The following is a 24,186-nucleotide window of genomic DNA, read 5'->3' on the forward strand; positions in this document are numbered from 1 at the left end:
CGAGCCAGCCAGGAGTCGAACCTGGAATCATCTGATCCATAGTCAGACGCGTTATCCATTGCGCCACTGGCCCGGCTAATATGAATAGCAGAGGATGGTTTCGATCCATCGACGTCTGGGTTATGGGACAAGCACGCTTCCGCTGTGCCACTCGGCTCAGCTGTCCTTTTAACATCCAAAAGACTTAACAAACCTTCAAACAGGAGCACATTAGGTTTACATTTAATACTGAGATCATTTATAATTCTGAATTCACCAAATGATCCATAGATAGTCTTTGGATGGCAAAGATCAACAGTAGTGCAGCTTTTTAAAATTTCAGATTCAGCTCACTGAAAAACACACACACCCAAGCTCTTTCTCAAACTGAAACTAAAAAGCAAAAGTAGAGCTCAGCTCCACCCACACTCTGACATCACTCCAGTAACATGAGCAGCTCCATTTCTTAAAGGTACATTTCTTAAACACCCATTTCTTAAAGGGTACTCTCACATGACACCGGAGCACACGGAGGAAACCCACGCAGACACGGGGAGAAAGTGGAAACTCTGCACAGACAGTGACCCAAGCCGGGAATCGAACCTGGACTCTGGAGCTGTGAAGCAACTGTGCTAACCATTGTGCTACCGTGCCCCCCTAGTGTCCAAAAAGTAGGTGGGGTTGCTGGGTTACAGGGATAGGGTGGACATGTGGGCTTAGGTAGGGTGCTCTTTCAGGGACCAGTGTAGACTCAATGGGCTGAATGGCCTCCTTCTGCACTGTAAATTCTGTGAAATCTATGTATGGACAGAGAAGAATGAAAACCTGTCAAAGCAAACCATTCACCAGTAGACTGATAGAAGAAAATAATAATTTTTATTATTGTCACAAGAAGGCTTATAGAATCATAGAATTTACAGTGCATAAGGAGACCCACCTCCACCCTATCCCTGTAACCCAGCAACCCCACTTAACCCTTTTTTTTGGACACTGAGGGCAATTTAGCATGGCCAATCCACCTAACCTGCACATCTTTGGATAGTGGGAGGAAACCAGAGCACCCGGAGGAAACCCCATAGAGACGGGGAGAATGTGCTTACATAAACATTGCAATTAAGTTACTGTGAAAACCCCCATAGTCGCCACACTCCGGCGCCTGTTCGGGTACACGGAGGGAGAATTCAGAATGTCCAATTCACTTAACAGCCCGTCTTTCGGGAAACCGGAGCACCCGGAGGAAACCCACGCAGACAAAGGGCGAATGTGCAGACTCCGCACAGACAGTGACCCAAGCCGGGAATCGAACCTGGGACCCTGGCGCTGAGAAGCAACAGTGCTAACAATTGTGCTCCGTGCAGCCTGTCAAAAAAAATCAAACATTTACATTGGGATGGGAGATTATCACTCCTCTACCCAGCGTACCCTTAAACCAAATAGCCTCATAGTCCAGATCCCATGTTGCCAGCACCGCATCCAAAAGTCAGGTTATAACTAGAACTTGAAGTTCATACTTAGTTCATACATTTCCTACACCACAAGATTGACTAAATTTCAAAGATACGTTATTGCCTGTACAGAGCTTAGGAACATTCTAAGATAAGGCGCTATATAAATGCAAGTTCTCGCTTTCAAAGGCTGAGGAGAAAGTGGTTTGTTTTTGTTGCCGGAGTTGCGTCCTCCAGCAGAGAGGTGGCGCTGTGCCTGGCGGTGCGGCACCTCTTGCTCTGAGTGGCGGCTCTTTGTTAGGACTGAGAGGGGGTCAGGGGTGAGTGGCGCGGTTCCCGGGCCTGGAGCTCAGGCTGTGCATCCTGGGGCTCGGGTATCGCTCAGGCGGCGGCAGTTGCGAAGATGCAGGAGCTCATTTCCACTGTGGAGCACATCAGGTTCGAGCTGGAGATGGCGGTGGAGCAGCAGCTCGGAGCGCAGCCGCTGCCTTTCCCCGGGATGGACAGTGAGTGATGGCGGGACCGGGAGGAAGGCGCGGGGGCGGATTCACCCGCCAACAACTCCTCCCCTCCAGACCTCCTCTCCGCACCTGCCCCCCCCCCCCCGTTTTCCCCCCCCCCCCCGTTCTCCCCCCCCCCCCGTTTCTCCCCCCCCCCCCCGTTTCTCCCCCCCCCCCCCGTTTCTCCCCCCCCCGTTTCCCCCCCCCCGTTCCCCCCCCCCCCCCCGTTCCCCCCCCCCCCGTTCCCCCCCCCCCCGTTCCCCCCCCCCGTTTCCTCCCCCCCCGTTCCCCCCCCCCCGTTCCCCCCCCGTTTTACCCCCCCCCCGTTTTACCCCCCCCGTTTTACCCCCCCCCCGTTTTACCCCCCCCGTTTCTCCCCCCCCCGTTTCTCCCCCCCGTTTCTCCCCCCCCCCCCGTTTCTCCCCCCCCCCGTTTCTCCCCCCCCCCCCCGTTTCTCCCCCCCCCGTTTCTCCCCCCCCCGTTTCTCCCCCCCCCGTTTCTCCCCCCCCCCCCCCCGTTTCTCCCCCCCCCCCCGTTTCTCCCCCCCCCGTTTCTCCCCCCCCCCGTTTCTCCCCCCCCCCCGTTTCTCCCCCCCCCGTTTCTCCCCCCCCCCCGTTTCTCCCCCCCCCCGTTTCTCCCCCCCCCCCCCCCGTTTCTCCCCCCCCCCGTTTCTCCCCCCCCCCCCGTTTCCCCCCCTCTCCCCCCCCCCGTTCTCTCCCCCCCCCGTTCTCTCCCCCCCCGTTCTCTCCCCCCCCCCCCGTTCTCTCCCCCCCCCCGTTCTCTCCCCCCCCCCCGTTCTCCCCCCCCCCGTTCTCCCCCCCCCCGTTCTCCCCCCCCCCCCCGTTCTCCCCCCCCCGTTCTCCCCCCCCCCTCCCCCGTTCTCCCCCCCCCGTTCTCCCCCCCCCCCCCCCGTTCTCCCCCCCCCCGTTCTCCCCCCCCCCCCCCCGTTCTCCCCCCCCCCCCCCGTTCTCCCCCCCCCCCCCCCGTTCTCCCCCCCCCCCCCCGTTCTCCCCCCCCCCCGTTCTCCCCCCCCCCCCCCGTTCTCCCCCCCCCCCGTTCTCCCCCCCCCCCGTTCTCCCCCCCCCCGTTCTCCCCCCCCCCCCCGTTCTCCCCCCCCCCGTTCTCCCCCCCCCCCCCCCCGTTCTCCCCCCCCCCCGTTCTCCCCCCCCCCCGTTCTCCTCCCCCCCCCCCCGTTCTCCTCCCCCCCCCCCCGTTCTCCTCCCCCCCCCCCCGTTCTCCTCCCCCCCCCCCCGTTCTCTCCCCCCCCCCCCCGTTCTCTCCCCCCCCCCCGTTCTCTCCCCCCCCCCCGTTCTCTCCCCCCCCCCCCGTTCTCTCCCCCCCCCCCCGTTCTCTCCCCCCCCCCGTTCTCTCCCCCCCCCCCGTTCTCTCCCCCCCCCCCCGTTCTCTCCCCCCCCCCCCCCCGTTCTCCCCCCCCCCCCGTTCTCCCCCCCCCCCCGTTCTCCCCCCCCCGTTCTCCCCCCCCCCCCGTTCTCCCCCCCCCCCGTTCTCCCCCCCCCCCCGTTCTCCCCCCCCCCCGTTCTCCCCCCCCCCGTTATCCCCCCCCCCGTTCTCCCCCCCCCCGTTCTCCCCCCCCCCCGTTCTCCCCCCCCCCCCGTTCCTCCCCCCCCCCCCGTTCCTCCCCCCCCCGTTCTCCCCCCCCCCCGTTCTCCCCCCCCCCGTTCCCCCCCCCCGTCCCCCCCCCCGTTCTCCTCCCCCCCCCCCCCCGTTCTCCCCCCCCCCGTTCTCCCCCCCCCCGTTCTCCCCCCCCCCGTTCTCCCCCCCCCCCGTTCTCCCCCCCCCCCGTTCTCCCCCCCCCCGTTCTCCCCCCCCCCGTTCTCCCCCCCCCCGTTCTCCCCCCCCCCGTTCTCCCCCCCCCCCGTTCTCCCCCCCCCCGTTCTCCCCCCCCCCGTTCTCTCCCCCCCCCCCGTTCTCTCCCCCCCCCCCGTTCTCTCCCCCCCCCCCCGTTCTCTCCCCCCCCCCCCCGTTCTCTCCCCCCCCCGTTCTCTCCCCCCCCCCGTTCTCCCCCCCCCCCCGTTCTCCCCCCCCCCCCCGTTCTCCCCCCCCCCCCCCGTTCTCCCCCCCCCCCCGTTCTCCCCCCCCCCCCCGTTCTCCCCCCCCCCCGTTCTCCCCCCCCCCCCGTTCTCCTCCCCCCCCCCGTTCTCCTCCCCCCCCCCGTTCTCCTCCCCCCCCCCCGTTCTCCTCCCCCCCCCCGTTCTCCTCCCCCCCCCCGTTCTCCTCCCCCCCCCCGTTCTCCTCCCCCCCCCCCGTTCTCCTCCCCCCCCCGTTCTCCTCCCCCCCCCACCGTTCTCCTCCCCCCCCCCACCGTTCTCCTCCCCCCCCCCCCCGTTCTCCTCCCCCCCCCGTTCTCCTCCCCCCCCCGTTCTCCTCCCCCCCCCGTTCTCCTCCCCCCCCCGTTCTCCTCCCCCCCCGTTCTCCTCCCCCCCCGTTCTCCTCCCCCCCCCCGTTCTCCTCCCCCCCCCCCGTTCTCTCCCCCCCCCCGTTCTCTCCCCCCCCCCCCCCGTTCTCCCCCCCCCGTTCTCCCCCCCCCCGTTCTCTCCCCCCCCCCCCGTTCTCTTCCCCCCCCCCCGTTCTCTCCCCCCCCCCCGTTCTCTCCCCCCCCCCCGTTCTCTCCCCCCCCCCCGTTCTCTCCCCCCCCCCCGTTCTCTCCCCCCCCCCCCGTTCTCTCCCCCCCCCCGTTCTCTCCCCCCCCCCGTTCTCTCCCCCCCCCCGTTCTCTCCCCCCCCCCGTTCTCTCCCCCCCCCCGTTCTCTCCCTCCCCCCGTTCTCTCCCTCCCCCCCCCCCCCGTTCTCTCCCCCCCCCGTTCTCTCCCCCCCCCCCCCGTTCTCTCCTCTCCCCCCCCCCCGTTCTCTCCTCTCCCCCCCCCGTTCTCTCCTCTCCCCCCCCGTTCTCCCCCCCCCCCCCGTTTCTCTCCCCCCCCCCCCCCGTTTCTCTCCCCCCCCCCGTTTCTCTCCCCCCCCCCCGTTTCTCTCCCCCTTCCCCCCCGTTTCTCTCCCCCTTCCCCCCCGTTTCTCCCCCCTTCCCCCCCGTTTCTCCCCCCTTCCCCCCCGTTTCTCCCCCTTCCCCCCCGTTTCTCCCCCCTTCCCCCCCGTTTCTCCCCCCTTCCCCCCCGTTTCTCCCCCCTTCCCCCCTCCCCGTCTCTTCCCCCCTCCCCGGCCTCGCCCGCCCCACCCCGGCCTCGGCCGCCCCTCGCCCGCCCCACCCCGGCCTCGGCCGCCCTCGCCCGCCCCACCCCCGGCCTCGGCCGCCCCACCCCGGCCTCGGCCGCCCTCGCCCGCCCCACCCCGGCTCGCCCGCCCCACCCCGGCCTCGGCCGCCCTCGCCCGCCCCACCCCGTTCTCCCCCCCCCCCCCCCGTTCTCCCCCCCCCCGTTCTCCCCCCCCCCCGTTCTCCCCCCCCCCCGTTCTCCCCCCCCCCCCGTTCTCCCCCCCCCCCGTTCTCCCCCCCCCCCGTTCTCCCCCCCCCCCCCGTTCTCCCCCCCCCCGTTCTCCCCCCCCCCCGTTCTCCCCCCCCCCGTTCTCCCCCCCCCCCCCGTTCTCCCCCCCCCCCCCCGTTCTCCTCCCCCCCCGTTCTCCTCCCCCCCCCCCCCGTTCTCTCCCCCCCCCCGTTCTCTCCCCCCCCCCCCGTTCTCTCCCCCCCCCCCCCGTTCTCTCCCCCCCCCCCCCGTTCTCTCCCCCCCCCCCCCGTTCTCTCCCCCCCCCCCGTTCTCTCCCCCCCCCCCCCGTTCTCTCCCCCCCCCCCCCCGTTCTCTCCCCCCCCCCCGTTCTCTCCCCCCCCCCCCGTTCTCTCCCCCCCCCCCCCGTTCTCCCCCCCCCCCCCCGTTCTCCCCCCCCCCCCCCGTTCTCCCCCCCCCCCCCCGTTCTCCCCCCCCCCCCGTTCTCCCCCCCCCGTTCTCCCCCCCCCCGTTCTCCCCCCCCCGTTCTCCCCCCCCCCCCGTTCTCCCCCCCCCCCCCCGTTCTCCCCCCCCCCCCCCGTTCTCCCCCCCCCCCGTTCTCCCCCCCCCGTTCCTCCCCCCCCCCGTTCTCCCCCCCCCGTTCTCCCCCCCCCGTTCTCCCCCCCCCCCGTTCTCCCCCCCCCCCGTTCCCCCCCCCCCCGTTCCCCCCCCCCGTCCCCCCCCCGTTCTCCCCCCCCCCGTCCCCCCCCCGTTCTCCTCCCCCCCCCCCCGTTCTCCCCCCCCCCGTTCTCCCCCCCCCCGTTCTCCCCCCCCCCGTTCTCCCCCCCCCCCCCCGTTCTCCCCCCCCCCCCCGTTCTCCCCCCCCCCCCCCCCGTTCTCCCCCCCCCGTTCTCCCCCCCCCGTTCTCCCCCCCCCCGTTCTCCCCCCCCCCCGTTCTCCCCCCCCCCCGTTCTCCCCCCCCCCGTTCTCCCCCCCCCCGTTCTCCCCCCCCCCCGTTCTCCCCCCCCCCGTTCTCCCCCCCCCCGTTCTCCCCCCCCCCCCCGTTCTCTCCCCCCCCCCCCCCGTTCTCTCCCCCCCCCCCCGTTCTCTCCCCCCCCCCGTTCTCTCCCCCCCCGTTCTCCCCCCCCCCCCCGTTCTCCCCCCCCCCCCGTTCTCCCCCCCCCCCCCGTTCTCCCCCCCCCCCCCCGTTCTCCCCCCCCCCCCCCGTTCTCCCCCCCCCCCGTTCTCCTCCCCCCCCCGTTCTCCTCCCCCCCCCGTTCTCCTCCCCCCCCCCCGTTCTCCTCCCCCCCCCCCCGTTCTCCTCCCCCCCCCCCCGTTCTCCTCCCCCCCCCCCGTTCTCCTCCCCCCCCCCGTTCTCCTCCCCCCCCCACCGTTCTCCTCCCCCCCCCCCCCGTTCTCCTCCCCCCCCCGTTCTCCTCCCCCCCCCCCCGTTCTCCTCCCCCCCCCCGTTCTCCTCCCCCCCCCGTTCTCTCCCCCCCCCCCGTTCTCTCCCCCCCCCCCCGTTCTCCCCCCCCCCGTTCTCTCCCCCCCCCCGTTCTCTCCCCCCCCCCCCCGTTCTCTCCCCCCCCCCCGTTCTCTCCCCCCCCCCGTTCTCTCCCCCCCCCCCGTTCTCTCCCCCCCCCCGTTCTCTCCCCCCCCCCCGTTCTCTCCCCCCCCCCCCCCGTTCTCTCCCCCCCCCCCCCGTTCTCTCCCCCCCCCCGTTCTCTCCCCCCCCCCCCCGTTCTCTCCCCCCCCCCCGTTCTCTCCCCCCCCCCCCCCCGTTCTCTCCCCCCCCCCCGTTCTCTCCCCCCCCCCGTTCTCTCCCTCCCCCCGTTCTCTCCCTCCCCCCCCCCCCCCGTTCTCTCCCCCCCCCCCGTTCTCTCCCCCCCCCCCGTTCTCTCCTCTCCCCCCCCCCCCCGTTCTCTCCTCTCCCCCCCCCCGTTCTCTCCTCTCCCCCCCCCCGTTCTCTCCTCTCCCCCCCCGTTCTCCCCCCCCCCCGTTTCTCTCCCCCCCCCCCCCGTTTCTCTCCCCCCCCCCGTTTCTCTCCCCTTCCCCCCCGTTTCTCTCCCCCTTCCCCCCCGTTTCTCCCCCCTTCCCCCCCGTTTCTCCCCCCTTCCCCCCCGTTTCTCCCCCCTTCCCCCCCGTTTCTCCCCCCCTTCCCCCCCCGTTTCTCCCCCCTTCCCCCCCCGTTTCTCCCCCCTTCCCCCCTCCCCGTCTCTTCCCCCCTCCCCGGCCTCGGCCGCCCTCGCCCGCCCACCCCGGCCTCGGCCGCCCTCGCCCGCCCCACCCCGGCCTCGGCCGCCCTCGCCCGCCCCACCCCGGCCTCGGCCGCCCCACCCCGGCCTCGGCCGCCCTCGCCCGCCCCACCCCGGCCTCGCCCGCCCCACCCCGGCCTCGGCCGCCCTCGCCCGCCCCACCCCGGCCTCGGCCGCCCTCGCCCGCCCCACCCCGGCCTCGGCCGCCCTCGCCCGCCCCACCCCGGCCTCGGCCGCCCTCGCCCGCCCCACCCCGGCCTCGGCCGCCCTCGCCCGCCCCACCCTGGCCTCGGCCGCCCTCGCCCGCCCCACCCCGGCCTCGGCCGCCCCGCCCGCCCCACCCCGGCCTCGGCCGCCCTCGCCCGCCCCACCCCGGCCTCGGCCGCCCTCGCCCGCCCCACCCCGGCCTCGGCCGCCCTCGCCCGCCCCACCCCGGCCTCGGCCGCCCTCGCCCGCCCCACCCCGGCCTCGGCGGCCCTCGCCCGCCCCACCCCGGCCTCGGCCGCCCCACCCCGGCCTCGGCCGCCCTCGCCCGCCCCACCCCGGCCTCGGCCGCCCTCGCCCGCCCCACCCCGGCCTCGGCCGCCCTCGCCCGCCCCACCCCGGCCTCGGCCGCCCTCGCCCGCCCCACCCCGGCCTCGGCGGCCCCGCCCGCCCCACCCCGGCCTCGGCCGCCCCACCCCGGCCTCGGCCGCCCTCGCCCGCCCCACCCTGGCCTCGCCCGCCCCACCCCGGCCGCCCTCGCCCTCGCCCGTCCCTCGGCCGCCCTCGCCCTCCCCGTCCCTCGGCCGCCCTCGCCCTCCCCGTCCCTCGGCCGCCCTCGCCCTCCCCGTCCCTCGGCCGCCCTCGCCCTCCCCGTCCCTCGGCCGCCCTCGCCCTCCCCGTCCCTCGGCCGCCCTCCCCGTCCCTCGGCCGCCCTCGCCCTCCCCGTCCCTCGGCCGCCCTCGCCCTCCCCGTCCCTCGGCCGCCCTCGCCCTCCCCGTCCCTCGGCCGCCCTCGCCCTCCCCGTCCCTCGGCCGCCCTCGCCCTCCCCGTCCCTCGGCCGCCCTCGCCCTCCCCGTCCCTCGGCCGCCCTCGCCCTCCCCGTCCCTCGGCCGCCCTCGCCCTCCCCGTCCCTCGGCCGCCCTCGCCCTCCCCGTCCCTCGGCCGCCCTCGCCCTCCCCGTCCCTCGGCCGCCCTCGCCCTCCCCGTCCCTCGGCCGCCCTCGCCCTCCCCGTCCCTCGGCCGCCCTCGCCCTCCCCGTCCCTCGGCCGCCCTCGCCCTCCCCGTCCCTCGGCCGCCCTCGCCCTCCCCGTCCCTCGGCCGCCCTCGCCCTCCCCGTCCCTCGGCCGCCCTCGCCCTCCCCGTCCCTCGGCCGCCCTCGCCCTCCCCGTCCCTCGGCCGCCCTCGCCCTCCCCGTCCCTCGGCCGCCCTCGCCCTCCCCGTCCCTCGGCCGCCCTCGCCCTCCCCGTCCCTCGGCCGCCCTCGCCCTCCCCGTCCCTCGGCCGCCCTCGCCCTCCCCGTCCCTCGGCCGCCCTCGCCCTCCCCGTCCCTCGGCCGCCCTCGCCCTCCCCGTCCCTCGGCCGCCCTCGCCCTCCCCGTCCCTCGGCCGCCCTCGCCCTCCCCGTCCCTCGGCCGCCCTCGCCCTCCCCGTCCCTCGGCCGCCCTCGCCCTCCCCGTCCCTCGGCCGCCCTCGCCCTCCCCGTCCCTCGGCCGCCCTCGCCCTCCCCGTCCCTCGGCCGCCCTCGCCCTCCCCGTCCCTCGGCCGCCCTCGCCCTCCCCGTCCCTCGGCCGCCCTCGCCCTCCCCGTCCCTCGGCCGCCCTCGCCCTCGCCCTCCCCGTCCCTCGGCCGCCCTCGCCCTCGCCCTCCCCGTCCCTCGGCCGCCCTCGCCCTCGCCCTCCCCGTCCCTCGGTCGCCCTCGCCCTCGCCCTCCCCGTCCCTCGGCCGCCCTCGCCCTCGCCCTCCCCGTCCCTCGGCCGCCCTCGCCCTCGCCCTCCCCGTCCCTCGGCCGCCCTCGCCCTCGCCCTCCCCGTCCCTCGGCCGCCCTCGCCCTCGCCCTCCCCGTCCCTCGGCCGCCCTCGCCCTCGCCCTCCCCGTCCCTCGGCCGCCCTCGCCCTCCCCGTCCCTCGGCCGCCCCTTATCCGCCCGCCGCCTCCCCGCCCTCCGTAAGGCTCCATATCAATATTTGTTTCACAAAACTTCAGTAAGGTTACTTGTGACATTTTATTATATTAGAAATGTTTTATGAATTGAATCAAAAAAAATTTTGAGAAACGAAATTTCGAGTACCCAATTCTCTTTTTTCCCAATTAAGGGCCAATTTAGCGTGGCCAATCCACCTACCCTTCACATTTGGGTTGTTGGGGTGAGACCCATGCAGACACGGGGTGAATGTGCAAATTCCACATGGACAGTGACCCGGGGCTGGAATCGAACCCTGGTCCTCGGTGCCGTAAGGCAGCAGTGCTAACCATTGCACCACCTTGCCGTCCGAAATTGAATCAAATGTTGGCAATGTGGAAAGTAAATTTGGAGTTGATGTTGTTGGGAGTGAATGTATTATGTATCCTGAACAACAGCAGCAAGTCTTCCCATAATGTTGCTGAACAGAATTGATTTGCATTGGAAAGTACCTGTGGCTTGTGCAGGCCCCTGGGAATGTTAAACCTTTTGTAGACCAGAGGCTAGAATCTGCGACAGTGCAGAATTGTGGGATGTCACTTCTGCTGTGCTGTCACAATAGTAACTATCATCATTAAGATGGTATTGTTGCAGTGCTGGTATCTTTAATGAAAATTATTTTTCATATGTGTTGAGAGGTTGAGCTTTTTTCTTCAAGTATATTGTGGTTGTATGTAGCGCTTGCAAGTGCTGAATGGAAGTATTCAATTACATTTTTTTTTACCATTGGCATCACAGAACATAAATAAGAGCAGAAGCAGACCCATCAGCTCAAGAGTCTGCTCCACCATTTCATATGATCATGGCTGATCTTCCTGCAGCAGCCCCAAATGTTTTTCATTTGTTTGTATCCAAAAATCTCTTGATTTCTGCCTTGAACATATTTAATAGTTTGAGCACTCACGGCTCTCTGGAATAGCGAATTCCAAAGATCCACAACTTTGAGCGAAGAAATCGCTGCTCGATGCCTTATCCTGAGACTGACCTCTCGATCGACATTCTCCTCCCAGCATCTAACCTATCAGAGCTTTATATGTGTCAAGGAGAAGTATTGAAATTCTAACAAGCATCGGCTCATGCCACTAAAACTCTCTTCCGAGGGCAATTCTCTCATCTCTGGGATGAGTCTAGTCGACCTTTCTGCACTCTCTTTCGGGCAGATGTATCCTTCCTTTGGCAAAGGGACAAAACTGTGCTCCAGCTTTTGCCTTAGCTTGGTCTTACACAATATGAGTATCATTTGCTGGTGCCAATATAAATATGCCCAATGACTATTGCAGCATGTTACAGCTTAAATGCATTGTACCACACGGTGTGATTTCCCCACATGGTAAGTTACAACCTGTGCTGTTCGTGCGTGTGGGGTGGGGGGGAGAGAGAGAGAGAGAGAGAGAGATAGCACCACTTCCTCTAGCTTTACCAATGCATGCTCTGGGACCTGTCCCTTGACTGTGGAGAGTGTGGGTCCAGAAAGCTTCAGTAAGTATCATCCAGGATGTTTGTAACAATCATGGATCGAGTCTGCCACTTATAGCGACAAAATGATCACTATTGACAACTCCCCTTTCCTTCCTCACTCCCCGAACTACATGCAGTTTTTAAATCAAACTGCTGCTAGATGTGTACCGGGATAATGTGTGATGTGAACTGTGTGTTTGGATAGCCCTGGTCAAGTTGCCATCATTGCAATGGAGATTTCTCTTGAATACTTTGGCCAGCTTCAATTCTCAGACCGCATCTTTCTCTCAAGTGACCCTAACAATGATGAACACCTCTCCTGAAGGAACAACAGAGTTGTAGATGAGCTGAATGCATATAAAACATATAGACTAACTGGCTTAATGTTGCAATCAATCTGTACAACACAGTTGTAATTTCCTAAAAACTGGTGCCGCTTTGATTTGATTTAGATTTATTGTCCTGTGTACTGAGGTACAGTAAAAAGTATTGTTCTGTGCACAGTCCAGGCAGATTGTTCCATACATGAAAAAACACAGGATATATGATAAATACAGAATGTAAATACATAGACATCGGGTGAAGCATACGGAGTTGGATTGACCAGCATGAGCGAGTGGTCAGCATCCTCTTGTATGTACACTGTTGTCCCTCTTGTACCACTGAAGCTCTTTTAAAGTCGACGTAAGTGTGCTGATTAATTTTTTTAAATAAACGCAGTATTTGGTGAACTGGCATACCAGTGTAAACAGAGTCAACTCACTTGTGAACATTTTCATGTCTGGCCTCTTCACCATTTGGCCTCTGCCTCAATCATAGGGGTTGGTGGGGGAACAGTTTGAGACTGCCCAATTCATAACCCTTGAGTTAACACAGGAGGGCAGAATGTAAAGCTTTCTTTTTTAAAAAAAAAAATATATAAATTTAGATTACCCAATTGTTTTTTTTCCAATTAAAGGGCAATCCACCTACCCTGCACATCTTTGGGGGTGAGAATAAAGAGATTTCAAGCAATAGAGAAACTGCTTTTGCTGGCTGGGGAATCTAGGACCACAGGTTATGGCTTAAGAGCTAGAGCCTGATCTTTCAGGAATGAAATTAGGAAACACGTCTACAAAAGTGGTAGAAGTTTGAAACTCTTCCCCAAGCAGCAGTTGATGGAAATCTGCAATAAAAACAGAAAATGCTGGATAAACTATTTTCAAGTCCATATGACAGGATCTGCAGAAGAGTCTGAAACAAAAGAGAAAATGCTGAAAAATCTCAGCCGGTCTGGCTGCATCTGTAGGGAGAGAAAAGAGCTAATGTTTCGAGTCCAGATGACCCTTTGTCAAAGTAGAATTCAATCCCGACCCCGGGGTCACTGTCCGTTTGGTGTTTTCACATTCTCCCTGTGTCTTCGTGTGTCTCACCCCCCACAACCCAAAGATGTGCAGGCTAGGTGGATTGGCCCCGCTAAATTGCCCCTTAATTGAAAAAAGAATTGGGTAGTCTAAAATTAGTCATAGATATTTACAGCATGGAAACGGGCCCTTCAGCCTAGCCTGTCCTTGCCGCCCAGTTTCTGACACTAAGCTAGTCCTACTTGCTCGCATTTGGCCCATGTCCCTCCATACCCACCCTGCCGATCGCAATAGTTCCCCGACGGTGTATGGCTTGGACCAGGAGAGGGGCGACTAAAAAGGTGGTGGTGGACCTGAAGAAGATGCGAGGGAAGAACAACAAAATGGTGGCGGGCGGAGACCAGGCAGTGTGGATGCAGTGGGCGCAGGAGCTGGAGCTGCTTCAGAGAGATGAAAGCGGACCTGCTAGAGCCGATGAAGGCTTCTATTGATGAGCTGCTGGAGACAGACAGCCCAGGGGGTTGTGATCCGCGCGGCCCGACAGAAGATCTCCGACAACGAGGACGAGATCTTAGGCATGGCGGTAAAGGTGGAGGCGCACGAGGCGCTCCACAAGAAATGGCAGGAGCGGTTCGAGGAGATGGAGAATCGGTCGAGGCGGAAGAATCTGTGGATTCTGGGCCTCCCGGAGGGGCTGGAGGGGCCGGACGTGGGGGCGTATGTGGTCACCATGTTAAACTCGCTGATGGGAGCGGGGTCCTTCAAGGGGCCCCTGGAGCTGGAAGGGGCCCATAGAGTGCTGGCGAGGAGGCCCAAGGCTAACGTGTCTCTGCGGGCGGTGCTGGTGCGGTTTCATCGGTTCGCTGATCGGGAGTGTGTGCTCAGGTGGGCCATGAGAGAGAGGAGCAGCAGGTGGGAGAACGCGGAGGTTCGAATATACCAGGACTGGAGCGCGGAGGTGGCGAAGAGGAGGGCCGGGTACAATCGAGCAAAGGCGGTGCTGCACAGGAAGGGGGTGAAGTTTGGCATGTTGCAGCCGGCGTGACTGTGGGTCACCTACAAGGACCGGCACCATTATTTTGAGTCTCCGGAGGAGGCGTGGGCCTTTGTTCAGGCCGAGACGTTGGACACAGATTGAGGGTCGGGATGGGCGTTTGGGGACTGCGGTGGATATGTTACTTTTTAAGGGGGGGGGGGCCTTTGCTCTTGGTTTCTTTTTATTTGTGTTTTTCTCTTTCTGGTCGGTGAGGGTGGTTAGGGCGGGTTGGGCACTGTTCTGGTTGTGTTGGTCGGGGGGCTCTTGGAGGGGGGTAAGCAAATGGAACTGGGGTGGATGGCCGGCGGTGCGATGGGGCCCCGTGGGGGAGGGGAGGCCCGAGTCGGGTGTGATGGGACTGGGCCTGTAAAAGGAGCTGCGTCAGAGGTGGCGGGGCCGGGTAGGTGGAAAGCGCAGGATTTTTCCCGCGCTGAAGACTGGAGGGGGCCGGGGCGGGGAAGCGAGGGCTGTTTCCCGCGCTTAGGATGGAAGGGGGAGGGGGGAGAGCCTGTGGATGGGGAACGGAAGAGGAGGGTGTGTCACACAATGGGAGGAGTCGAGTGAGTGGCCGGGTTCAGCAGGAGTCAGCTGACTTGCGGAAGTGCAATGGGGGGGGGATTAAATCAGCTAGGATGGGTCCTAGCCGGAGTGGGGGGGTGGGGGATAATCGAGTTGCTGCTGCTATGGTCAACGGGGAGCTGGAGCGAGTGGGGGGGTGTCGAGACGGGGGTCTGCCGCCGTGGGGTGCGGGCGCGTGGCTGGCCGAGGAGGGGTTATGGCTAGTCGGCGGGGGAGGGGGGTGGGTAGCCCCCTGATCCGGCTGATAACCTGGAATGTAAGGGGACTGGGCCGGTTAAGCGGGCCCGCGTGTTCGCGCACCTGAAGGGGCTGAAGGCGGATGTGGTTATGCTCCAGGAGACACACCTGAAGGTGGCAGATCAGGTAAGATTGAGGAAAGGGTGGGTAGGTCAGGTGTTTCACTCGGAGCTGGATGCCAAAAATCAGGGGTGGCGATCTTGGTGGGAAAGAAGGTGTCATTCGAGGCGTCGTGTATTGTGGCAGACAATGGTGATAGGTACGTAGTGGTAAGTTGCAGGGAGAGAGGGTGGTACTGGTCAATGTGTATGCCCCGAATTGGGACGATGCGGGTTTTATGCGGCGTATGTTGGGTCGGATCCCAGACTTGGAAGTGGGGGGCCTGATAATGGGGGGAGACTTTAACACGGTGCTGGATCCGGCACTGGATCGCTCCAGGTCTAGGACTGGTAAGAAGCCGGCGGCGGCTAGAGTGCTGAGGGGGTTTATGCACCAGATGGGAGGGGTGGACCCTTGGAGATTTGCAAGGCCGGGGGCTAGGGAATTTTCATTCTTCTCGCATGTCATGAGGCTTATTTCCGAATTTACTTTTTTATTTTGAGCAGGGCGCTGATAGCGAGAGTAGAGGATACCGAGTATTCGGCGATAGCCATTTCGGACCGTGCCCCGCATTGGGTGGACATAGAGCTGGGGAGGAGAAGGACCAGCGCCCGTTGTGGCGCTTGGAGGTGGGGCTGTTGGCGGACGAGGAGGTGAGCGAGTGGGTCCGAGGAAGTATAGAGAGGTACCTGGAGGCCAACGATAATGGGGAGGTCCAAGTGGGGATGGTATGGGAGGCGCTGAAGGCGGTGGTTAGGGGAGAGCTGATCTCCATTAGGGCCCACAAGGAGAGGAGGGAGTGGGGGGAGAGGGAGAGGTTGGTGAGGGTATGCGGAGGTGCCCAAGGAAGGATTGTTGAGGAAGAGGCGTAGCCTCCAGGCCAAATTCGACCTGGTGACCACCAGGAAGGCGGAGGTGCAGTGGAGGAAGGCCCAGGGGGCGATTTACAAGTATGGGTAAAAGGCAAGCCGGATGCTGGCGCATCAGGTTCGGAAGCGGGACGCAGCTAGGGAGATCGGGGGAGTCAAGGACAGGGGAGGGAGTGTGGTGTGGAGTGGGGTTGGCATCAATGGGGTCTTCAGGGACCTTTACAAGGAATTGTACCGATCCGAGCCCCCATGGGAGGAGGGAGGGATGGGCTGCTTCTTGGACCAATTGAGATTTCCGACGGTGGAGGAGGGTCTGGTGGTGGGACTGGGGGCCCCGATTGGGCTGGAGGAGCTGACCAAAGGGATAGGAAGCATGCAGACGGGGAAGGCACCGGTGGGCCGGACGGTTTCCCGGTCGAATTCTATGAAAAATATATGGACCTGTTGGGCCCGGTGCTAGTTAAGCCCACCAATGAGGCAAGGGAGGGGGGGCTTTGCCCCCGATGATGTCCCGGGCACTGATCTTGATCCTGAAGCGGGACAAGGATCCCCTGCAGTGTGGGTCGTACAGGCCGATTTTGTTGCTAAACGTAGATGCCAAGGTGCTGGCGAAGGTCTTAGCCACGGGGATTGAGGATTGTGTGCCGCAGATCATCCATGAAGACCAGACGGGGTTTGTGAAAGGGAAGCACTTGAACGTGAATGTGCGGAGGCTTTTGAACGTTAACATGATGCCTGCGAGGGAGGGGGAGGTGGAGATAGTGGTGGCGATGGACGCTGAGAAAGCCTTCGATAGGGTAGAGTGGGGGTACCTGTGGGAGGTGCTGAAGAGGTTTGGGTTTGGGGAGGGGTTTGTCAGGTGGGTTAGGCTGTTGTATGAGGTCCCGATGTCTAGTGTGGCTACAAACAAGAGGAGGTCTGAGTACTTTCGGTTGCACCGAGGTACGAGGCAGGGGTGTCCCCTGTCCCTCCTGCTCTTCGCACTGGCGAATGAACCCCTGGCTATGGCACTGAGGGAGTCGAGGAACTGGCTGGCGCTGCCCAATCTCTGTGGGTACTACTGGGCCGCCAATGCGACGATGGTGTGCAAGTGGGTGGTGGAGGGGGAGGGGGCTGCATGGAAGAGGCTGGAGACGGCGTCCTGTGTGGGTACGAGTCTGGGGGCGCTGGCAACGGCGCCGCTGCCGTTCCCTCCAAGGAGGTGTACCACGAGCCCGGTGGCGGTGGCTGCCCTCAAAATCTGGGGGAGGCACAGGGGGGAAGTTGGGGCCTCGGTGTGGACCCCAATACGGGGGAACCACTGGTTCGTCCCAGGGAGAACAGGTGGAGGGTTTTCGGGGTGGCACATGGCAGGGATACGAAGGTTGGGGGACCTGTTTGTGGATGGGAAGTCCGCGAGCCTGGGTGAGCTGGAGGAGAAGTACGGGCTGCCCCCTGGGAACACCTTCAGATACTTACAGGTAAGGGCGTTTGCCAGGCAGCAGGTGGTGGAATTCCCGTGGCTGCTGCCACGCACAGTACAGAACAGGGTGCTCTCGGGGGGGGTGGGTGGGAGTGGGGAAGATCTCGGAAACTTACCAGGTGATGCAGGAGGAGGAGGAGGCCTCGATGGTGGAGGTGAAAGGTAAGTGGGAAGAGGAGTTGGGAGAGGAGATTGAGGAAGGAACGTGGGCAGATGCCCTAGGGAGGGCAAACTCTTCCTCTTCGTGTGCGAGGCTCAGCCTCATACAGTTTAAGGTGCTGCACAGGGCACACATGACCGGGACAAGGATGAGCCGGTTCTTTGGGTGAGAGGACAGGTGTGTTAGATGCTCAGGGAGCCCAGCAAATCACACCCATATGTTCTGGGCATGCCCAGCGCTGTTGGAATTTTGGAAGGGCGTAGCGAGGACGATGTCGAGGCTGGTAGGATCCAGGGTCAAACCGGGCTGGGGGCTCGCAATATTTGGGGTGGCAGAGGAGCCGGGAGTGCAGGAGGCGAAAGAGGCCGGTATTCTGGCCTTTGGGTCCCTGGTAGCCCGGCGAAGGATTCTTCTTCAGTGGAAGGATGCGAGGCCCCCCAAGCGTGGAATCCTGGATCAACGATATGGCGGGGTTTATTAAGTTGGAGAGGGTGAAATTTGCCTTGAGAGGGTCAGTACAAGGGTTCTTTAGGCGGTGGCAACCGTTCCTAGACTTTCTGGCAGAACGGTAGACATTGGTCAATGGCAGCAGCAGGGTGGGGGGGGTTTACTTTATTTTTGTTTCTGTTATTCACACTGGAGGGTCTGAGGGGGTGTATATACCTGTTGTGTTAAGTCAGGGTGTTAATGTTAATTTATTATTTATGTACAGGGGGGAGGGGGGTATGGAGGGTTGTTTTTCTGGACTGTGTTCCCCTGTTGGGTTCCTTTTTCATTTTTTTATTGATATTCTATGAAAACCTAGAAATATCTCAGCTAGGGGGCCGGCAATTTCCTCCCTAGCCTCCCACAATGCCCTGGGATGCATTTCATCAGGTCCTGGGGATTTATCTATCTTGATGCGCTTTAATACCCCCAGCACCACCACCTCTGTAATATGTACACTCCTCAAGACATCTTTTGTTATTTCCCCAATTTCCCAAACATTCGTGCCTTTCTCAACAGTAAATACTGACGAGAAATATTCATTTAGGACCTCTCCCATCCTTTGTGGATCTGCACATAGATGAGCTTGTTTATCCTTAAGAGGCCCTACCCTCTCCCTAGTCAATCTTTAGCCCTATATGTATCTGTAAAAGCTCTTTGGATTCTCCTTTGCCTTATCTGCCAAGACAATTTCATGTCCCCTTTTTGCACTCCTGATATTTCTCTTAACTCTACTCCGACAAGCCCTATACTCATCAAGAGATCCACTTGATCCCAGCTGCCTATGCCTGTCATATGCTTCCCTTTGACTGTGGCCTCAATATCCCGAGTCGGGCAGGGTTCCCTACTTCTGCCACCTTGCCCTTTACTCTAAGAGGAATGTGCTCACCCTGAACCCCAGTTAACACCCTTTTGAAAGACTCTCACTTACCAGCTGTACCCCCACTTGCCAGCTGTAAAAAATGTTGAATTGAGATTGATTGATAGGTTTTTGTTAACCAAAGGAATTAAGGGATATGAAATGAAATGAAAATCGCTTATTGTCACAAGTAGGCTTCAAATGAAGTTACTGTGAAAAGCCCCTAGTCGCCACATTCTGGCGCCTGTTCGGGGAGGCTGGTACGGGAATTGAACAGTGCTGCTGACCTGCCTTGGTCTGCTTTCAAAGCCAGCGATTTAGCCTGTGGGGCAAAGGTGGGTATATGGAACTAGGTCAGAGATCAGTCACAATCTCATTGAGTGATAGATGTGTCAAATGACCCCCTCCTGTTCCTATGCAATCAGTCATGAGGTACAAGTAGCCTCAACCTGCATTATTATAACTGAAACTTTTCAAAACTATTGATCTTTTAAAATGTGTGCTCTTTATTTCTCCCTCAGAGTCTGGGGCAGCGGTCTGTGAATTCTTTCTGAGGGCATCATGTGGAAAGGGTAAGCGATCTGGGCTGAGCTGTTTCCATCTTCAGTTGTCTGCTGTTTTCCAACTACTTCATCCCATTAGTGATGCAGTAATTCGTCGTGACCATAGCTCTTATCACTAAGATTCAGTGAGGTGCCGCTTTCTTGTGTTTTACTATACATGAATTATTCTGGGAGGGGAGTGGGGGTGGGGGGGAATCACTACATTCCTCTTGGAGCCTCACTTTTCATCCCCCACTGCCCCAGGCCATTTGGATCTGTTTTACTTGTGATGTCAGGGGAAGGCCTGAAGCAAGCTGCCTTCACACTAAGATGAGGAGAGTCACTCTGACAGTGCTCACATGCCAGTGCCCTGACTGAGTAATGCGTTGCAGAAATCAGGAGGCAGCTCATCAGTCAGCCTTCTCAATTACATCATGGTTCCTGGACAAAGCACCACCAGCAGAGTGAGGTGAGGAAGGGAAGATAATGCAGCAATGTGGCTCATTTAATTGTGAGACAGATTGTCTCAAAGTGTTCCTTCATCATAACTTAATGAATCCATGCTGCAAGAGGGGTTGAGAGTCCAGACCATTGACCTGCATGTGTGATTCCCTACTTAGGGCAGTCTCAGTCCTGGTTATAGGAGAGGATGGGAGCCAAGTTATTTCCACAAAAAGCGATGAAAATTCATGGGATAATTCATTTCAGCCCCTTCTGTTCTAGTGTGTCTCCTGTTGGGGAAGAGCATTGTCCCCTCGCTTGTTCATCTGTAGGTGTCGGCTGCAATGTTCATGGGAGAGGAAATATTTTCTATAATCAGGAAATTATATCCACTCCAATCCTCCTGATGCATGGTATTCATCCCTCATATTGAGCGAGTCACAATTCCCGAGAAAATCTAGAAAATCACCCCCAAAACGGAGAATCGAGAAGTGTCCTGTGTGGAGAGGTGGCTCTGGTAATTGAATCTGATTTTGTTGTGCAGGTGGGATGTGCCCCTTTCGCCACATCAGTGGCGAGAAGACGGTGGTGTGCAAACACTGGCTGAGGGGGCTGTGCAAGAAAGGAGATCAGTGTGAATTCTTACACGAGTACGATATGACCAAGATGCCCGAGTGCTACTTCTATTCCAAGTTTGGTGAGCGCTCCCTCTTTGTGGTTTCTAAATGCACCCAGATGTCAGATCACAGTTGGGGGTGGGAAGGGCAGGCTCTGTGTCTCTCGTGATGGCAAAGTGGTTAACTCCCCAAGATAGAACATTAAAGGAGCGATCTGTCACAACTCCCCCATGTGGTTAAAACCATAACATTGTGATTTTATCTTTTTAATAATTTGATCATTTTATTGGGTCTTATTGGCGACTGGAATTGCACCGCAGATTGGTGAAGAGTTGGATTAAGCTCCAGTCACTTGCTGTTAGCTGACATTTCTGTTTCAGAAGTTGGTTGCCCGCTGTGTATTTTTGGCACTTTGTTTTTTTAATTTTCATTTTGTAGATTTTCTTTGTTTCGAGCCCACTTGCTTCCTCACCAGGAGTGGGTTTACTGCATTGGAGTATTACAAAGACTGGACCTGTGTTTTCCCATGCTCTTAGCATAATCTGTCTCCTGCAACAGGGTCTCCTCACAGAAACATGAGCTGGACATAACTTAAGATCTAATTTCTTTGTACTGGGAGTTAATTTCAGGAATAAGCTACTGTCAGAACAAAGACGGTTAGTTCAGGTGACATATTCAGGAAGGAAATGGACAGATTCCTGAACCAGCTGAGGGTAGTGGGTTATGGGGTGGCATCAAGGCAGAAGGAGGATTGAAAGGATCGACGCAAATCCTGAAAGGATCGATGCAAATCCTGAAAATTGAAGAGAATACTGAGTGGTTTTTCTTGTTGCTTCCCCTTGTGATCTGCGTTTTCATTTACTCCTTTTGCCTCCCCAGGTGAATGTAGTAACAAGGAATGTCCGTTTCTACACATTGATCCTGAGTCCAAAATCAAAGACTGCCCCTGGTACGACCGAGGGTTTTGTAAACATGGTAAGCACTGAGCTGTGGCAAAGGCTCACTCGTATACATCCTCCTGGCATTGATTAGCAGAGACCTGCCAGCAGGCCCCTTTGCTCCACTCTCAATGCAGCAGCAAGCTGATTAGCTGCCTGGTTCAGATTTTGCTTCCGCACCGGCATACTCCCTAGCAGGAGGCGTTCAGTGGTGATCTGAAGCAACGACCCAGTATTTTTTTCCCCTTTTCCTATCTAGCCTGTTGGGGGCAATTGTGGCACAGCTACCACCCTGCCTGAGATCAGTGGTCCCAGCCTGTGCTGGGTGATATTTTGCCTGGGATTTCTGTCAGTGTTGGGTGAGCATATTTTCACTCTGCTTTGGTTACACCCATCGGTTCCAAATTAGAGACGTTTGATAAGTATTCTTTATCAACATTGGTTGCATGAATAGCACAGATATTGTTTCAATAAAGTTTAAAAAATAAAATGCTTTTAAGCGGATGCAGTAGTGTACAGCTAGAATTTTCAGACCCTTTGTGATTAATCCGACTGAATCCTATTGTATTCCATGTGCTATGGGTGTAAGAATGTCATTTTCTGAATAATATTTTGGCAGATTGCTGATCGTGTATCTTATCTTGTTGCAGGCCCTCTGTGCAGACATCGACACACACGGCGAGTTATCTGTGTAAATTATCTGGTAGGATTCTGCCCCGAGGGCCCCAGCTGTAAATTTATGCAGTGAGTATATAGAGATGTAGGAACATTATAATGGGGGCAGGACATTCAGCACCTCACACCTGTTCTGTCATTCTGTTGGATCAGTTCCATTTGCCCACTGGTACTGCTTGATGTCCAAAGGTGACACATCTTCAGACAAGATTAATGAATTATTTTCTGACAGCCTATTGACCAGTTACTAGTGGTGTACCACTAGGATCTGTTTTGGGGCCACTGTTGTTTGTCATTTTTATAAATGACCTGGAGGAGGGCGTAGAAGGATGGGTGAGTAAATTTGCAGATGACACTGAAGTCGGTGGAGTTGTGGACAGTGCGGAAGGATGTTACAAGTTACAGAGGGACATAGATAAGCTGCAGCGCTGGGCTGAGAGGTGGCAAATGGAGTTTAATGCAGAAAAGTGCGAGGTGATTCAATTTGGAAGGAATAACAGGAAGACAGAGTACTGGGCTAATGGTAAGATTCTTGGCAGTGTGGATGAGCAGAGAGATCTCGGTGTCCATGTACATAGATCCCTGAAAGTTGCCACCCAGGTTGAGAGGGTTGTTAAGAAGGCATACGGTGAGTTAGCTTTTATTGGTAGAGGGATTGAGTTTCGGAGCCATGAGGTCATGTTGCAGCTGTACAAAACTCTGGTGCGGCTGCATTTGGAGTATTGCGTGCAATTCTGGTCGCCGCATTATAGGAAGGATGTGGAAGCATTGGAAAGGGTGCAGAAGAGATTTACCAGAATGTTGCCTGGTATGGAGGGAAGATCTTATGAGGAAAGGCTGAGGGACTTGAGGCTGTTTTCGTTAGAGAGAAGAAGGTTAAGAGGTGACTTAATTGAGGCATACAAGATGATCAGAGGATTGGATAGGGTGGACAGTGAGAGCCTTTTTCCTCGGATGGTGATGTCTAGCACGAGGGGACATAGCTTTAAATTGAGGGGAGATAGATATAAGACAGATGTCAGAGGTAGGTTCTTTACTCCGAGAGTAGTAAGTGCGTGGAATGCCCTGCCTGCAACAGTAGTGGACTCGCCAACACTAAGGGCATTCAAATGGTCATTGGATAGACATATGGACGATAAGGGAATAGTGTAAAGATGGGCTTTAGAGTGGTTTCACAGGTCGGCGCAACATCGAGGGCCGAAGGGCCTGTACTGCGCTGTAATGTTCTATGACATCAGTAAGAATTACTGTGATTGTTCAACAAAACACTCAGCATGTTGGGGATCAGATAGTGGAGGAGTGCACGGAGGAGGTGGAGAGCTCTGTGTGTCAGCTGGCACTATGTAAGCAGCATCCATATCTCTGAGCCCCAACATTGGAGGTTCAAGTCCCACCCCATGACTTGAGTACAAAACCTAGGTTGATACTCCCAGGGCAGATTTGAGGAAGTGTTGCACTATTAGTGGCGCTGTCTGGATGAGAGACTAAACCGAGGCCCTGCCGGTCTTCTTGAAAGATCCCTTGACCCTATTTTGAATAAGAACATGGAAAGTTGTACCCACTGTCCTGATTATTTTTTATCCTTCAGTTAACATCACTAAAACATAATCTGGTTATTATCACATTACAATTCATGGGAACTTGCTGTGCAAAACCTGGTTGCCAAGTTTCCTACATTGCTGCAGTGATTATTCTGCAAAAGTACATTGTTGGCTATTGAGACATCTCTCTGTGTGTGTGTGTGTGTGTGTCTCTCTTATGGGAGGGGAGATTAGTTAGGATTTGGTAGAGATGGACTTGCATCTCTATGAGGTGCTTACAATCGCTTATACTTCCCAATGGAGGGGAGGAGTCTGAATTTTCTGCTTATGGTAATAACAGATCACGAGCAGCGTTTGCAAATCCTCGTAGGGATCTCTACCATCCCGTGCTGTGAAATAAACCGGCCACAGTTAACCAATGTTCACTTTAATATTTGTACAAGCAGGGGCCTCACAGTGAAACAAATAAGCTTTGCACCACAAAGAGAAAATAGAGGAAGCATTGATGGCAAGAACATATTCAGTGTGGGGGAGTAGAAGGGTGATAATTGTTGCAGTGGAAAAGTACATCAGGCCATTGATTCTTGACTCACCAAGGTAGGTCCACTCCTTTCAGTTGTGGCAAAGTTTGAATCCGTTCCTGACATGTTCATAGCTCGTTCCTGTTCGGTGTATGTTGGCGAGATCTACACACTCGGTCTCAGCCCCTTAAAGCTCTATATGTTTACCCCACTGGACGGGTGGCCCTACGTGGGCCGGTTGTTATGACAACGTGGAGGAGGTACTTTCAGTCACTGCTACCGAATGCCAATCCATTCCAAGTGGAGAATTCATGCGGCGTGTGGAAGTACAGTAATCAAATGAGGAACCTTTGATGTCAGGAGGAGCTTCCACCCTCTGTTAAAGCTGTTGTGTAATGTTAAGGTTTACGGTATCAATGGCATGTGTAACTTCGTATTATGCAGGCTGACCATTCACTTATGTAATAATCTTTATTGTCACAGGTAGGCTTACGTTAACACTGCAATGAAGTTACTGTGAAAAGCCCCTAGTCGCCACATTCCGGCGCCTGTTCGGGTACACAGAGGGAGAATTCAGAATGTCCAAATTACC

The 24,186-nt window shown here is 59.5% G+C and overlaps 1 protein-coding gene and 1 non-coding gene across 2 annotated transcripts in view; one reads left to right on the top strand and one right to left on the bottom strand.

Moving 5' to 3' along the window:
- On the bottom strand, nt 1-73 carry trnah-aug (transfer RNA histidin (anticodon AUG)). Its single transcript has one exon. It is a non-coding gene; the product is annotated as a tRNA-His (tRNA).
- Nucleotides 74-1,724: 1,651 nt separating this feature from the next.
- The window catches only part of cpsf4 (cleavage and polyadenylation specific factor 4), a 29,877-nt gene continuing 7,415 nt past the window's right edge, over nt 1,725-24,186 (top strand). The window contains exons 1-5 of the mRNA XM_072480906.1: nt 1,725-1,930; nt 18,841-18,891; nt 19,847-19,999; nt 20,799-20,894; nt 21,508-21,601. Of these exons, the coding sequence (XP_072337007.1) occupies nt 1,828-1,930; nt 18,841-18,891; nt 19,847-19,999; nt 20,799-20,894; nt 21,508-21,601 (497 nt within the window). The 5' untranslated portion in view covers nt 1,725-1,827. The remainder of the gene's footprint in view (nt 1,931-18,840; nt 18,892-19,846; nt 20,000-20,798; nt 20,895-21,507; nt 21,602-24,186) is intronic.

The sequence above is a fragment of the Scyliorhinus torazame genome, chromosome 17 (assembly GCF_047496885.1).
Source record: "Scyliorhinus torazame isolate Kashiwa2021f chromosome 17, sScyTor2.1, whole genome shotgun sequence".
NCBI classification, from domain to species: domain Eukaryota; kingdom Metazoa; phylum Chordata; class Chondrichthyes; order Carcharhiniformes; family Scyliorhinidae; genus Scyliorhinus; species Scyliorhinus torazame.